Raw genomic sequence first — 16682 nt, 5'->3', positions numbered from 1 at the left:
CTCTCTCCCCCAAGCAAGCAAGCAGCTTCCCAGCACGCGCAAACCACCCTCTCTCCTCGGTATCCTAGCCCAGAATGGCTTGGCTCAGTTGGGGAAGGGATTTTTATAGAGATCCTCCACGTGGAGAACGCTAGCCCCCACCTTTTTCAGCCATTGTGGAAGTCTCTGATTGGCCAGGGAGCGGTAGCCATGTTAGGCTGCGCTAGGCTCCCATTCATGTTAGCTTGCAGAAACAAAAAAATAATAATTTTTAAAAAAAATTAAAAAAAAATTGGAAGGAAATTTTTTTTAAAAAATTTAAGAAACAATTAGAGAATGGGCCAATGATGGTTCGAATTACATTGCCAGTTGCGCCCAGGGAAAACGTTTCAATATTCGTTTCAAAAAACGAGAACAATCCGAAATAATTACGAAACGAGAAACATAACGAATATTTGGACAACCCTAGTAAGCAGGTTGTGAAAATATCAGCTTTCTTTTTTAAATGATATTCTCCTGTAATAAAAAATGGGCTACAATTGGAAATTTATTTTTTCCAGATTAATTCGTAAAGTATGGCCACTTTTAAATTAAGTGGATTATGCATTACAATTACATTATTTCCAATTAAATTGGGTCAATTTAATCAGTATGTACGTACAATTTCCATTAAAAGCAGTCTACTTCTCTTCTATCCAAAAGTGATCTCTTTGAACCATTAAATCATTGACAAATTTCCAATAATAATACTTTATGTTCTCTAATAATATAGTGTAGTGACCAAAACTTGAACACTCTTATGAAAGGATACAGTAGCAATCATGACCTGCACAAACCAACACATTAGCAAGATTCTTTTAACTCTCATAACATACAATTAAACAATTTCATTACAAATTTCTCAGCTCTGTTGTCATTGTTTCTTCTTTACGATAAAAATCACAGGAAATTCAAAGTTCATGTATTTGATAAGTTAACCATAAACTAGTAAAATCTCACTGCACTAGCTCTTAAGACTCTTCATCGGGGGGGGGGGGGGGCGACACATTTGAGAGATTTAAAATTTCTTGATCAAGGAATTAAAACAGCTACCTGGAACTTCTCACTGTAAGGCAGAGTTTAATTTTTCCTATCCTTGCCCTCAACTTGTGGTCAAATCCTAGACAGAAAGGTAAAAACATGCAAGTTGCATAAAGGAACAAATTGATTTCCTCTCTAGATACTCTCAGCTAGCCAGGATAGTATCAAACCTAAGAAAAAGAAAGGGTTACCTATGATTTCAGAAAATGGTTGTCAGTATTCGTTTATTTTTAACATCATGGAGTGAAGTGAAAGAAATCACTTTAGTAAAAAGCAGATGTTTTTGGCCTACATTTCCCAGAAATCCCAACCAGTTTTCCAGCTGTTAGGATTTCTCAGAGTTGAAGGCCAAAAACATCTGGGGACCCCAGATTGAGAACCACTGCTCTAAGTGTTGTATTTCAAAGGAGCGAATCCCACAAGAGATATGCATTATAATTAGCATATCTTACTGATCAACTGAGTAGAAATCACCAAGTATAATATGTGTTCTGTGTTCTATGCCACAAAAAAGGGGAAGTACAGTGTAAGTTCAGAATGTCCTTCATGAATAAGATCAGTCAGGGCCCTTCCACACAAGGCAGAAAATCCCACATTATCTGAGTGTGGACTCATATAACCCAGTTCAAAGCAGATATTGTGGGATTTTCTGCCTTGATATTCAGATTATGTGGGATTTTCTGCCTTGATATTCTGGGATATAGGGCTATGTGGAAGGGCCCTCAGAAAGATTGCTTTCAGTACTTTGGACAGATAATCATCACACATCTCCAACTGAGGTCTTTTCATAACCTCCCTCAGGTTCGATATATCTTAGATTCCTTCCATACAGCTGTATAAAATCCACATTGAATTGGATTATGTAGCAGTGTGGGTTCAGATAACCCTGTTCAAAGAAGATATTGTGGATTATATTCTGGATTATATGGCTGCAGAAGGACCTCTAGCCAAGGAGAGCCTGGCATTGAAAGTGAACACATTCATCATCTCCAATGTATAGCATTTTACACGAGTGAACAGGAACAGTCGGGCATGCATTTATTTAACTGTGATCATGTTAACTGGAGAATTCTGGGAGATGAAAATTAATTTTTCCAACCTCTGATTAGGAGGTAAAAGATGGCAATGAGTCACAATAGATAATGAGAGAAGGAAGTCCATAAAATGGGGGAGGGGGGGTATCTGTCTTGCATTTTTTTCACATTCTTCCATTTGTTCAAGTAATATTAAATTAATGTGGACATACAAAGCTGGAAGTCAAGCCCCATTCAAGTCCTGACATTAATTTCCTCTGAATACAAATAGGTGAGCCTTGGATATTGCTTTGTTCCTCAGTACCTGGTTTTGAAAGTAAGGAAATTACAGTATTTCAAGCTTTGCCTGAGGCAATGTGAGTTTATCTAATTATCAGAGATCTAAAAAGCAAAAGCACACCAACTGCCATGGGATTTGAACAGATTTTGTCTTCTTGACACTTGCTTTACTTAACATTTAAGGTTTAATTGTTAAGGAACTTCCTCATATTATTTTCAAGTAGACAAATATGATAATCTGCATGCTAAAAATCCCCCAAACCCTTGAAGGCACCAATGTGCATGAAATAGGCATCAAATCCCTAAGTGGTGTGTTTGGCATGTAAACAATTTTAATTTGGGATATGGCTTTATATCTCAACTGAAAAATGAGCAATGATCACTTGGGAGCTACTTCTAATGAAAAAGTAAAGTAGTACTTTACTATCTCTTTTTACTTTGTAATATAATTTTCAAATATTCAGTGCCTAACCAAGTAACTTTCAAGTATCTACTGGCAACATCAATGGGTTGAGAATGGTATAGGAGAGAGTTTTGGGACTAAAAATAAAAACAACTGCAAAAAAGCCCATGAAATCTGTATTTCTTATAAATCAGAAATTATATGCTGAAAGTATTGAATCAGCAATACCTTGCCCCTGTTTACTGTCAGCCAATATTCAAATCATAACTATATGGTGTTGTGCACATTTGGTTGGGTACTTGGTGAAATTCCTGAAGAAATAGTTGTTTGCCTCTAAACTGCTGTTGCAAATATAGCTCACTTCCCCAGGATTTAGACATGAATGCAAGCTACTTTAAGGTCACAGTAGTCACTAGCATTCAGCTGTAGGTGCAGTTAATTTAGATTCAGCAAGTACAGTTTGACTCTCATCCCTGTGCAGGATATATTCCAAGATTCCCATTGGCTTCCTAAAACCACAGACAGAGCCGTCCCTAGGCAATTTTCAGGAGTAGGCAAAGAGAATTTTTGTGCCCCCCCAAATTTCGTCACCCCTCGGCAAATGGCAGCAGCAGCCTTTTGTAGAGCGTGCACGGTGGCATGCAGGGCGGGCGCACACCAGCACACAGAGTGGGCCCATGCCGGTGTGGGCCTGCCTTCAGGGCAGCGAGCGCACTCTCCAGCCGCTACAACCGGTGGAAGGAAGCCTTACAAGATGGCGTCACAGGCAAGTGCCTAGTTGGCCTGGTGGTTGAACTGCCTCTGACCACAGATAATTCCACACCCTTATTTTTTACTATACTTGGGGCAAAAGTATGCAATAGAATACCACTGGAGGACTTAGTTAGGTCCATAAACATTTTGGTCAATAAGCATACCATAGAATAGCACTGAATGACCTAGAGAGGCCCACAAAAGACTTCAAAGTGGGATATATTTTTGGAATGAGGATAAGTGAAACCACAGACATGAAATCCATGGATAAAGGGATCATACTGCATCAAGAACAATGTGCAGAGGATTGTTAAAGCTAATCTCAAGAATGCTGACTTGAAGGTTGGGTTGCTGACCTGAAGGTTACCAGTTCGAATCCAACCCAGGGAGAGCTTGGATGTGCTCTTTCTCTCAGTTCCAGCTCCAGCTCCATGCGGGGACATAAGAGAAGCCTCCCACAAGGATGATAAAACATCAAACATCCGGGCGTGCCCAGGGCAACGTCCTTGCAGACGGTCAATTCTCTCATATCAGAAGTGACTTGCAGTTTCACATCGCTCCTGACATGAAAAAATGATTATTTATTTATATTCTGCTTTTTCTCTCCATATGGAGACTCAAAGTGGCTCATAACTAAAAGCATTGCAATACAACTTAAAATATACAAATATGCAAGTATTGAAACAGTACTAAACATCATCAAAAGCATATAAAATCAACAGTTCCTGACAATCTTAAAAGTTCTTTAAAAGCTGGGCTGAATAAAAAGATTTTAACCTGCTGCCTGAAGAACTGCAGGGAGGAGGCCATTCTGGTTTCCCTGGGCAAAGAGTTCCAGAGTTGAGGGGCAGCCGTCAAGAAGGCCTTCTCTCTCATTCCCATCAATTGAGCTTGAGATGGAGTTGAGACCAAGAAAAGGGCCTCTCCTGAAGTTCTCAGGGCCTAGGCAGGTTCATATACAAGGATATGATTGGCCAAATAGCCTGGACCTGAACCATCTAGGGCCTTAAAGGTCATAACAAGCACTTTGAATTGTGCCCGGTAACCGGCTGGCTGCAACAAGGGAGTTGTCCGCTCCCTGTAGCCAGCCCCAGTGAGCAACCTGGCTTCAGCTATTTGGACCAGTTGAAGCTTCCAAGCATTCATTAGAGGCAGCCTCATACAGAGTGTGTTACAGTAATCAAGATGGAATGTAACTAAGTCATGTAACACCATGACCAGATCTGGCTTCTCAGGAACACGTGCAGTTGGTGGATTATAACAACATAATACATAACATAATAATAACAAAAATGTTGACACCGCCAACACCTAGTCTCCAGGTTAGTGTTGAGTTGCAGGAGGACCCCCAAACCTGTGTCTTCAGGGCAAGTGTGACCCCATCCAGCACAGACTTAATCCATATCCCTGGTATGACTGACCAGGAGTACCTCTGTCTTGCCTGGATTAAGTTTCAATTTATTTGCCCCCATCCAGTCCACTACAGATGGCAGACACTAGTTTAGGATCAGGCATATGTTGAGGCATATTTTCAAGTATCTCAGACCAGCTAAGCTTAAGGATTGGCAAGAAGAGGGGTATGTTAACACAAATCCTCTACAACCATTGGAAGAATCAGTGCAGGAAGGTAGAGAAAGAGTGGAGGGAAGGTGAGAGCAGAGATGCCAGATCCAAACCTCATTTGATCCAGAGACAAATATAGGGCTCAGGACATTCTAAATAATGTCCAGCATTCCTTGGCTGGATTCACCACAACTTATGTTAGCCTTGGTTTCGCTCAGTTGGTCTTCAGTAATCTTTGTGAGTTACAGTGGTTCTCTTATTGGGTTGCTGTGAGTCTTCCAGGCTGTATGGCCATGTTCCAGAAGCATTCTGTCCTGACGTTTCACCCACATAAATAGAAGGCATCTTCAGAGGGTCTGAAGATGCCTGCCATATATATGGGCAAAATGTCAGAAGATAATACTTCTGGAACATGGCCACACAGCTCGAAAAACTCACAGCAACCCAGTGATTCTGGCCATGAAAGCCTTTGCCAACGAAGGTTCTTTTATTTCTCTAAACCTCAAGGGGAAAAAGAGACTATAGAAATGCCCTACACATTTGTATTGGGTATGAGGAAAGAAGGAATGGTTGATGACTTCCCAGTTTGTTTGTTTTTTTCAAGAGGAAAAATTTCTCAGCTTCTCTATGGGAGCTTGGGAAGTGTGACCATCTCTACTTACAAAGGCTGTACATATTTTACGATATTCAAGATGTCTTAAAATGGGAAATAAACAAATTATTAAAAATATATCAGAATCACAAAGCTTTGAAAGTGGGAGATGACCTTTGTACATGTCTTTTCTTTATATTTTCATGGGATATGTGGAAGGAAGTGATGAAAGAGGAAGGGGTGAAAGGATGAAAACTATTTTAAGAAGACTTTTAGGGACTGGGGGCTTACCTTTTATGTTTTCTTTATCTTTTTAAAAATTAGGAGAGCTGCTGCTGTTGAACACATTACTGTAATGACTATTTATCAATATAGGTAAAACAATTCAAATACAAACCAAAAACTTTGATACTGTCTCTGTCAGCGAAAAATGTGGGTTTGCTCACTTTGAAAAAGATATCTACTGTATATTGTGGGGAGTGGGAGAACTTTTGTAGTGTATTTGCTTAAAATGGGGAATAATAACATGCTGCCCTTTCCTCAGAACAATCCTTTTGACTGAACAAAACTACAGTGATGTTTACAAAATATCAGTATAGTGCCTGATTGTTTTCCACTGCAAATTAAATATTTGCATGGGATATAGCAGGAAAAAAATGACAAACTAGAAGTGGATCAATCCATTTTAGTTTTTTAAAAATCCAATTCAGTTTGCCCATTCTTCCTGCATCAACCAGTTTTAACTACTAAAATACAGATAGCTGATATTGTCTCATTTAGTTTGCTGATAGGAGGACCAGTTAACATGAACAAATATAGTAGTGTGAAAATAAGTAAATATGCTACATAGCATAATTATAATTATTGATTAGAGAATTAGACATGGGGCATAAATTTATAAATGCAATAAATAAGATTTATGATAAACAAGAAGCGAAAATCAAAATTAATACATTGGATTCAGAAAATATTAAAATCTTCAAAGGTACCAGGCAGGGATGCCCACTGTCTCCTCTCCTGTTCGTCTTCTCAATTGAAATACTTCTCAAAAATATTAGGGAAGATAACAAATTAAAGGGTACTAACTTTAAAAAATTCCACTACAAAATTAGAGCTTACGCCAACGATTTAATTTGTATAATTGAGGACCCTATAAATACAATAAAGGATTGGTTAGACAAAATTAGAAAATTTGGGGAAGCCTCAGGTCTTAAAATGAATAGGGATAAAACCATGATATTAACTAAAAATATGACAAAAAATGATAGGAAGAACAAAAAGAGATATCGGGGCTACAAATCAGAAATAAAATTAAATATTTAGGTATTATTCTAACAGCAAAAAATAACAAATTAATAGAAAATAATTACGATTCTGTATGGAAGGTAATAAAGGGAGACATAGAAAAATGGAAATCATTAAAAATATCCCTTTTACGGAGGGTAGCGGTGATTAAGATGACAATTCTCCCCAAAATGCTCTTCCTTTTCCAAAACATTCCCATTATAAGAAAAACTAAGAAATTCATGAACTGGAATAAGGACATATCTAAATTTATATGGCAAGGGAAAAAACCTAGAATTAAAAAGATCAATATGATTGGTGAAAGGAAAAGAGGAGGTCTGGGACTACCTGATCTAAAAATGGACCATGATGCATGCGGCTTATCCTGGCTAAAAGATTGGACAACCCTTCAAAAATCCAAAATTTTAGCAATAGAGGGAGCAAATCTAAGAGCGGGGTGGCACGCATACATCTGGTACAGTAAAAAATCAATTGAGAAAACCTTTAGTATTCACATTATCAGATCTTCACTAATAAAAATCTGGGAGAAATATAAAAGAAATATTTTTTCAAAGACTCCTTTATGGATATCCCCAATGGAAGCATTTCACAGGAGAGAAATTGGAGGTGACATTTGGCCAAAATATAGAGAGTTGTTGGAAAAAAATATGAGCAATTATGAATTAAAAAGTTTAGAAGAGATTAATCAAAGATTTTAAAAAAGTGGGATGGTTTCAATACTTGCAAATTAAAGAAATATATAATAAGGACAATAAATTTGGATTTGAAGAAAAAGAAACATTTTGGGATAAAATAATGAAAATGGATAGGAAAGTTATAACCAATATCTATAAAAAGATATTGGAATGGGCAACAGAGACGGAAACTATTAAAGACTGTATGGTAAAGTGGGTAAGTAACATAGGAAGACCTATAAAAATTGATGAATGGGAAAAAGCGTGGAATTATAGATTGAAATTAACCTATGCCGCAGATATAAAAGAAAACTGGTTCAAAATATTCTATAGAAACTATCTGACTCCCCAAAAACTATCCAAATATTATAAAAAGTATCCAATAAATGTTGGGAATGTGGGGACAAAGATGGTACTTTCTTCCACTGCTGGTGGTCATGTAAAAAAGCAAATATTGGGCCAAGATATATAAAAAATTCAAAAAATGCTACAAATCAATATAAAATGGACCCAAAATATTATTTATTAGGAATAATAGATATCAAGGTAGATAAAAATAAAGAAACTCTATTTAATTACTTGACCACAGCCGCAAGAATGCTAAGTTATGGAAAAACACCCTGGAAATCAACAAATGTACACCAAAATTCTAGAGATTATGAATATGGATAGGCTAACAAGGACTACTTAAAGAGTGTGAATGTTAAAATTCTGATTTAAAATATAAATCTAGAAAACACATATTAAGTGGAGGCTGGGTGTAATGTACAAGACAAATTACAATTTGAGATATAAATCAGTAAGGTCAGCAGGATTTAGATGGAAGTCGATATATATGTACACTGGGGAGGGGTTAAGGTGTATGGTGTGATATACACACACACACACACACACACACACACACACATATTCACACATTGTCCATATATGTAGTCTTGTGTTTCCATCCATTGTCTTGTTTTTCCTTATTTTTATTTTTTTTTTCTATTTTATGTCCTTGGTTTGTTTCTTTTTGGTTTTTTGTTTTGTTTTTCTATGGTTTAATTCACTGTGGAGAGCACGAAGTCTACGTTTGTTATTGTTTTTATATGTATTTTTTATATTTTCAATTTCGTTCGTGTGTCACTTTCCTGGAAAACCACTAATAAAAAATTAAGCACTGAAGAGAAAAAAAAATGCTACATAGCTAGTCATTCATTTTGAGTAGGAAATGAAAGTAATGCTTGAAACAGCATCGTAGTTATTTATTTTTTTGGATCTGATTACAGAAACGTGATTCATTTTGAATAATAAAATCAACTATACTGATTCGGCTAATACTGGATTTTATATTGTTTCAATTTAGGGAACTTGTATAGCCTGACTCTTATCACCTCATCACACTGGGGGTTTGGGCTCCTTGCTCCTCTTCGGCCATGGGGCCTGCTGAGTGCCATCACATGATGTAGGCCATGGCCCCACCCCATTCATGGCCGAAGTGGTGGGGAAGCATTGCAAGATGTTTCCTCGCCAACAATGAAAGATAAGGTGTCTTTTGGGTAGCTCCAATGGAGCTACCCACAGTGTTGGCCCTTTCCCTTCTTCTGATGGGGCAGGGACAGGGTGCCAATAAACCTTGTCCCAATGTCCCCATGTGATGGAAGAAAGAGGGAGGGGGTGCAGAGGTTGCAGCGAGGTGCCACACACACCTTCCATTTTACTGGCAATTCTCGGCAAAACGGAACTAAACAGAAGGGGGATCATCGGTACTGGTCCTGGGCCCGGTTCTGTTCAACATCTTTATTAACGACTTAGACGAAGGGTTAGAAGGCACGATCATCAAGTTTGCAGATGACACCAAACTCGGAGGGATAGCTAACACTCCAGAAGTCAGGAGCAGAATTCAAAATGATCTTGACAGACTAGAGAGATGGGCCGAAACTAACAAAATGAAGTTCAACAGGGACAAATGCAAGATACTTCACTTCGGCAGAAAAAATGGAAATCAAAGATACAGAATGGGGGACGCCTGGCTTGACAGCAGTGTGTGCGAAAAAGATCTTGGAGTCCTCGTGGACAACAAGTTAAACATGAGCCTACAATGTGATGCGGCAGCTAAAAAAGCCAATGGGATTTTGGCCTGCATCAATAGGGGAATAACGTCTAGATCCAGGGAAGTCATGCTCCCCCTCTATTCTGCCTTGGTCAGACCACACCTGGAATACTGTGTCCAGTTTTGGGCACCGCAGATGAAGGGAGAGGCTGACAAGCTGGAAAGCGTCCAGAGGAGGGCAACTAAAATGATTAAGGGTCTGGAGAACAAGCCCTATGAGGAGAGGCTTAAAGAGCTGGGCATGTTTAGCCTGCAGAAGAGAAGGCTGAGAGGAGACATGATAGCCATGTACAAATATGTGAGGGGAAGTCATAGGGAGGAGGGAGCAAGCTTATTTTCTGCTGCCCTGCAGACTAGGACACGGAACAATGGCTTCAAACTACAGGAAAGGAGATTCCACCTGAACATCAGGAAGAACTTCCTCACTGTGAGGGCTGTTCGGCAGTGGAACTCTCTCCCCCGGGCCGTGGTGGAGGCTCCTTCTTTGGAGGCTTTTAAGCAGAGGCTGGATGGCCATCTGTCGGGGGTGCTTTGAATGCGATTTCCTGCTTCTTAGCGGGGGGTTGGACTAGATGGCCCTTGAGGTCTCTTCCAACTCTACTATTCTATGATTCTATGATTCTATGATTCTACGATGAAGTATTTACATCTTAAACATGGAAGCAGTGTAAAAATTAATAGTGAATTAATAGTTAAACTGTACTGTTCTTAATTAACACCTGTTATTGCATTGTGACTTTATTTTTACATTAGCGTAAGCATTTATGCAGTATTATTCTTGAAATAACCACATAGACATTTAACATTTGTTTACCTTTTACCTAAGTAATTCAAAAAGAGAAGGAAAAAAGTCACAGTCATCAGAATGACTTCACATAAAATGTGTTGACTGAAATCTAATCCTGCAGCAAATCAAAGGCAAATCAGCAGTCATTTGTCAATATTATTCATCCCGATAGGAAGACATCCTAAAGCTGGAAATATTTACTAAGGTAATATGAGATCAAGCTACAGCCACAAGAGTATTACATAAATGTGTCCTGAAATTCAGCATTTGATGTGTGCATATGAAGTATATCAAACAAATATGAAAACATGAGGATGTAGCTTTTTTAGAATTGGCCAGCCACTACCTCATCGTAGAGCATTATCAAGTTATCTCTGCTTTATAAAATACTATACTAGTTTTAGAACATCTTGTCATGTTACTAATATGGAGTGTTGAGTCCTATTGGGATATGCCTTTGATCACAGTCTTGAGAAGAAAATTTGTAGAAGACTATAGAAAGACTATGGAGAAGGAAACAAAAGGTACATAGTAAATATAGTAATAGTTAATGATACTATATGCATTTGGGATATTGGAATTGGAACTGGGAATATCAGTGCAGAGTTTTGTTTTGGTCCTTTTGTTCACAATTCCGTCTTATACACTCTTTCTTTACACAAGTTTAGCTGACTCCAATTAAGTTATAGTTCTTTGTTTAAGTCTCTAAGGGCCCTTCCATACAGCCATATAACCCAGAATATCAAGACAAAAATTCCACAATATTTGCTTTGAACTGGGTTATCTGAGTCCACACTGCCACTAATTCCAATTCAAAGCAGATAATGTGGGATTTTATTCAGCTGTGTGGAAGGAGCCTAAGTCATTGTATGCATGTTATGTGAATGGTTTAGTTGTCAAAAGCAGTGCTGAACCACATGAATAGTTCTGTATATTACTAACCCGATAATCTCTTCACATGATTCAGAACAATGGCTCTAGGCTTCGTAATATTTAGAATGTTATCAACCTCCTCCTCCCCCAGATGCCATTTCACCAGCAAGTGGGAAGCATTGTCTAGCCAGGGCAGAAGTATGCTGGCTCCCATTGGAGCCAGCACAACATGGGAACCTTCCTAGGATGCTTCCACACGAGGTGGAGGCAGGGCACCCGCCAGAAGTTGAGGGATATCGTTTGATGAACTGCATACCCATCCCTCCCTCAACTGGCTGGCAAACATCTTAGGATGCTTAAATTGGTAATGTGATGAGGCCCAATATATAGACCAAGAAAGACATACTTATACATATGTTTTCAAGGTTTGATGGGCCAATTTGAACTCTGCCAGAGCCTCACCACACTGACACTACTGGCAACAACTGAAAGCAATATTCTAGGCCAGGACTTCTTAAACCTTTTCCACTCGTAATCCCATTCAGCCTGAGAAATTCTTAAGTGACCTCCAGGTCTATAGGTATCTAAAAGAGGTATAAAAATCAAACATTTACAAGGCATGCTAAACAGGCCAATTTACCTTTTTGTGGAGTACAGCTGAAGCATTTACAGCAAAATCCACCATATGTGTCGGCTGTATCAAACAGATTTGTGTAAATAGGTGGTGCTCAGAAACCTTTTACTGTTGCCAAATTTTTGTGACCCTTTCATTGCATGAAGGGGACTTCATTGAGGTTGGGATCCACAGTTTAAGAAGCCCTGTCCTAAGCATCTGATAGTCAAATTCAAACTTCACCCCTCATTTTAGCTGGTTTTGGAATGCCCCCCTAAGACAGCATTTATGAACAAAACTCCAAACATTAGAGGTGATTTTAAAGGTCTGAGGTAGGGATGGATAGGATATTTTAATGGTTAGAAAATAATTAGAAAAACATGTTTCTCAAGTGTCAGGAAACCATGACAACCCTGGACAAGTGGTAATCTTTGCAGTTCATGACTATTCTGAAATTTAAAATTTTAACATTTTTATGGAGAAAATATCATTTTTCTGAAAAATAATTTTGCACAGAAAACACTATTAAATGCCCCTCTCAGTTTTATTCTATCTGCAAATTTGATAAAAATTCCCTCCACCTCATTATTTATTTATTTATTTATTTATTGCATCTCTATACCACTTTTCTCACCCTTGGGGGGACTCAAAGCAGTTTACAACGTAATAAATGGCAAAATTCAATGCCTCGCATATATGTAAAAATACATCACATTATCTAAAATAACATATAACTGTGGATTAAAATTATCTAAGTTATTTGTTTGTTTTTTTAAAAAAGAAAGTGGTCCTAAGAAAGGACTCTGAGACACTCCACTCAATAATTCTTTCAAAAAACTGATGGTATTTTTTAGCATCATTTTTCAAACAATTATGAATTCATCTGATATGCTTCTATTGAGCTCCTTTTGAAATTAGCATATTCATTTTCTAGGTGAAACCCATATTTTGGTAAATCTGGATTGGTGCAGACCTGTACATAATAAAATAAAAGGGGGGGGGGGGTAATTAGCATTTCTTATAAGATGGATACATTACCTGAATATTACCTTAGAAAACTCGAACATTTAGAAAGGTAATTCATTTTTTTCCAAATTGTGCTAAATTACTTAGTATGAAAAATGCAAGATGGCAGCAGAACAGTTTAAGCACTGCTATTAGTATTTTGTTGCTATTGTTATTTGTAATTACTGCCACAGTAATAACATACAGTAGAGTCTCACTTATCCAAGCCTCGCTTATCCAAGCCTCTGGATCATCCAAGCCATTTTTGTAGTCAATGTTTTCAATATATCGTGATATTTTGGTGCTAAATTCGTAAATACGGTAATTACTACATAGCATTACTGCATATTGAACTACTTTTTCTGTCAAATTTGTTGTATAACATGATGTTTTGGTGCTTAATTTGTAAAATCATAACCTAATTTGAGGTTTAACAGGCTTTTCCTTAATCCCTTCTTTTATCCAAGATATTCGCTTATCCAAGCTTCTGCTGGCCCGTTTAGCTTGGATAAGTGAGAGTCTACTGTATATTGGGACATCTTTTAATCTCATTTTTAAATATTTTCCCTAGGCTTTCTGGATTTCAGCTGCCATCATCTATAGTGAGCACAGGTTCTATACTCACTCTCTGCTTCACTACTGACTTTGCTGTGAGTGCCCAGGGATTCAAGGTTATATATGAAGGTAAGATGCCATACCAATGCTTTTTACATACATTCAAGATCTATTGGAAAACTTTTGAAAAATGTGATGGGACATTTATATCTGAACATTTTTTATGATTTAAGTTGTGAGTGTCTGTCCTTGTCCCCCCATCCCCGCCCCATGGAGTAATTGGATTTAAAAGCAAATTGTAGAAGGACATGCTGTCATACATACGTATTGGTAATATATCTCCAAATACTTTTGACTATGTTCAAATTTGTTGTTTGCAGTGTTTGGACCAGAATTATTGAAAGCCTTGCACACTGATTTTGGACTTTTCCTTCATTTATCTCTTTCTTTGATTATATTTAGAAAGAATACTTTGAAAATTCAGATCTTTATTTTGTTCATCTATTGTGGTTTGTTTAATGCTTGAAAATGGATCATGGATAAGCATTCTGATGTCTTCTCTGGGTGCTAGGAAAGATGGAAAATATACTTCATTTAGTACAAGACTAACTTTTGATGTCTAATCTTGTAGATCTTTAAATAAGACAGTATAAGCATTTTTAAAGTTTTTATTATATTTATTTTGTTTTGCAACTTCTGAATGAACATGGCCTTTATGGATGAATGAAAATTTCCTAGTCAATTTTGTGAAGAAACTCTACAATAGTTTTCTTTTATATCTATTTGAACAACTGTTCTCTCTTACTAATATACATTATTTATTATGAGTCTACAAATAGTATGAATAAATTTGTGACATTTTAGGGGTTTTTTTTAAAAGTTGCTATGTTGAAAGATGAAAAATCTTTCTTTCAGCATCTTCTATTGATGCACATATTTTCTCCCATTGTATTGTTTTCTTTCTCCAGTTTTCTGGAGTGAAAAACCTATTGCCCTTGTGAGGATTTTTTGCACTGGATTTTACATTGAAATTTCCATCCTGTTGAATCAGTCGTAAAAAAAAAATGATATTGAGCTGAAGGTAGTTCAGAGCATAGGTTGACAATTCCCCTTAGGAATCCATTCACATTCCAAATGCATATTCAAATGAGACTATATCAATTCATATCAGTGGGATATGAATTCGAATGAGCTTCACAAAATAAAGAAATTCTGTTTGTTTTGGTTATGGATATATATTTGTCAAATTTACATGGAATATTGACAAATAACATCTTAGGACACAATCCTTTTTATAAATAAAAGTTGAGATTCAAAGGATAGTATCCCAAGGTTATAATCCTTATATCCTTACTTGTTAACAAATTCAGTTGAATAATGATACTATTTCTATTCTGCCCTATCTTCCAGAAGGGACTCAAAGTTGATTTCAACAAACAATGGCATACATTCAATGCCTTCATAAAACAGATAAACATTGGCATATAATCCCGAAAAGACCCCACATATGAAAACAGTGTTAATAACCTAACATCAAAATAAACCTTATATCAGTGAATTGAGCATAACACCGATAAATTAAACCAATACAAGACTCATACAAGAATTATATAGTGACATAAAATCTAAATAAACGTTCACAGTAATTTACAAAAGCCAACTGAAGTTCAGTTGTGTGGGTTGGATTATGTGGTCTATGGTGGTAAATTGAGCTGACATTGACTAACAGAGCCCAGATACATCATAGTTCTCAACCAGTGTCTGGAAGTGGTCTCACATTAATTAATCCTCCTTCTCTCCATATGTTGTTATGGAGAGGAGGGAGGGGGGCAGCCTTATTTCTTTAGGCAGGGAGTTCCAGAGGTGGGAAGCGACCACTGAAAAGGCCCTGTCTCTCATTCCCACCTGCCGTACTTGAGATGGGGGTGGGATTGAGAGCAGGCTCTCCTCCACTGACCACAGTGCCCGGGCTGGTTTGTAAGAGATGAAATTTGTTTCTTGGTACATACATAGTTCATTCATAGAATTGAACTGTTATAAGTAATCATATTCATGTGTATTCAAAAGTCTTGTTCTTGAATAGGCCTCTGTTTTGGTTTCATGGTGTTTCTACCCTAACTTATCAGTAGAGGTAATGAAAATGGAGAAATTTCCGTGCAAATTTAAAATTCTGAAACTATCTCATCTAGAGTCCTTCCTAGTACACATTTGCAAGATGGCTTTCTGTGAGTTACATAGGCTTTCTCGCGCCATTTACAGTAGACTCATGAAATAATTTGCTGAATGATAAATAAAAACATTTCATTCATTCAATGAGTCTTCTGTAGTTTAGATTAGCTTGCATAATTTATAATTGCCTTCACCCTCTGTTTGAAGTTGTTTGGTGTGGAAACAGTTATTTATATCAGATCTCAGTAGTTTATGAAGGTTTAAAATCTGGGTCATCTGCGACTATTAGATGGTTATTATCCTTCAGACTTGAGCAAAGTTGTTAACTAAAAGCGACTAGCAACTCTGGGCTAGTTGAGTGCTTTGTTTTCTTTGTATCACCATATGGTAGACCTTACCGCTCATCTGAATTTCTGTGAGTTTTTGTGGAAAATCGGCATGTTTTCCACAAAATATACTGTTCCATCAAACAGCAAATTGTTTTGGCAAAACTATATAAAAATTGAAAGGGTTCCTTTGTTGTTTATTTAATCTGTGAACACTAGTAGCAGGCTTGACAGAGTGTAACAAAGACTACAAAGATTGTATTTTAAACCTCTAGAAAGTTTGGTTGAACGAGTCCATGAAGTTCAAGAACCTTGGTATAATAATGTGGTGTATTTTTGAGCTCATCTGAAGACCTTGGGATAGCATTTGGCTAGTCTCCAATTTATTATTTGTAAATTCCCTTCAGCCATTTCAACTATATGTGGGAATATCAGTCTTCACTTTTTCATTCATGCAAGAATGACTAAGTTCCACAGTGCACTTCTGGCTTCTAGCTCCCGCCCCCCTTTTCGCTTTTTCTCTCTATCTGAGTGATTTTTTTTTTTTGCATTAAAAACCCAAATTCTTGCACAAATGAATTTTTCATCAAAAACTGCTTG

At 37.3% G+C, this 16682-nt stretch overlaps 1 protein-coding gene across 3 annotated transcripts in view; it reads left to right on the top strand.

Annotated features, from left to right (window-relative positions):
* Positions 1-16682, top strand: part of csmd1 (CUB and Sushi multiple domains 1) — a 1478446-nt gene that overhangs the window by 452365 nt on the left and 1009399 nt on the right. For all 3 annotated transcript variants that reach the window (XM_062969106.1, XM_062969107.1, XM_062969109.1), the window contains exon 3: positions 13604-13716. In XM_062969106.1, the coding sequence (XP_062825176.1) occupies positions 13604-13716 (113 nt within the window). The remainder of the gene's footprint in view (positions 1-13603; positions 13717-16682) is intronic.

The sequence above is a fragment of the Anolis carolinensis genome, chromosome 1 (genome assembly GCF_035594765.1).
Source record: "Anolis carolinensis isolate JA03-04 chromosome 1, rAnoCar3.1.pri, whole genome shotgun sequence".
NCBI lineage: Eukaryota > Metazoa > Chordata > Lepidosauria > Squamata > Dactyloidae > Anolis > Anolis carolinensis.
Note: the sequence above shows the minus strand (reverse complement) of the source record. Positions and strands in the feature narration are given on the sequence as shown.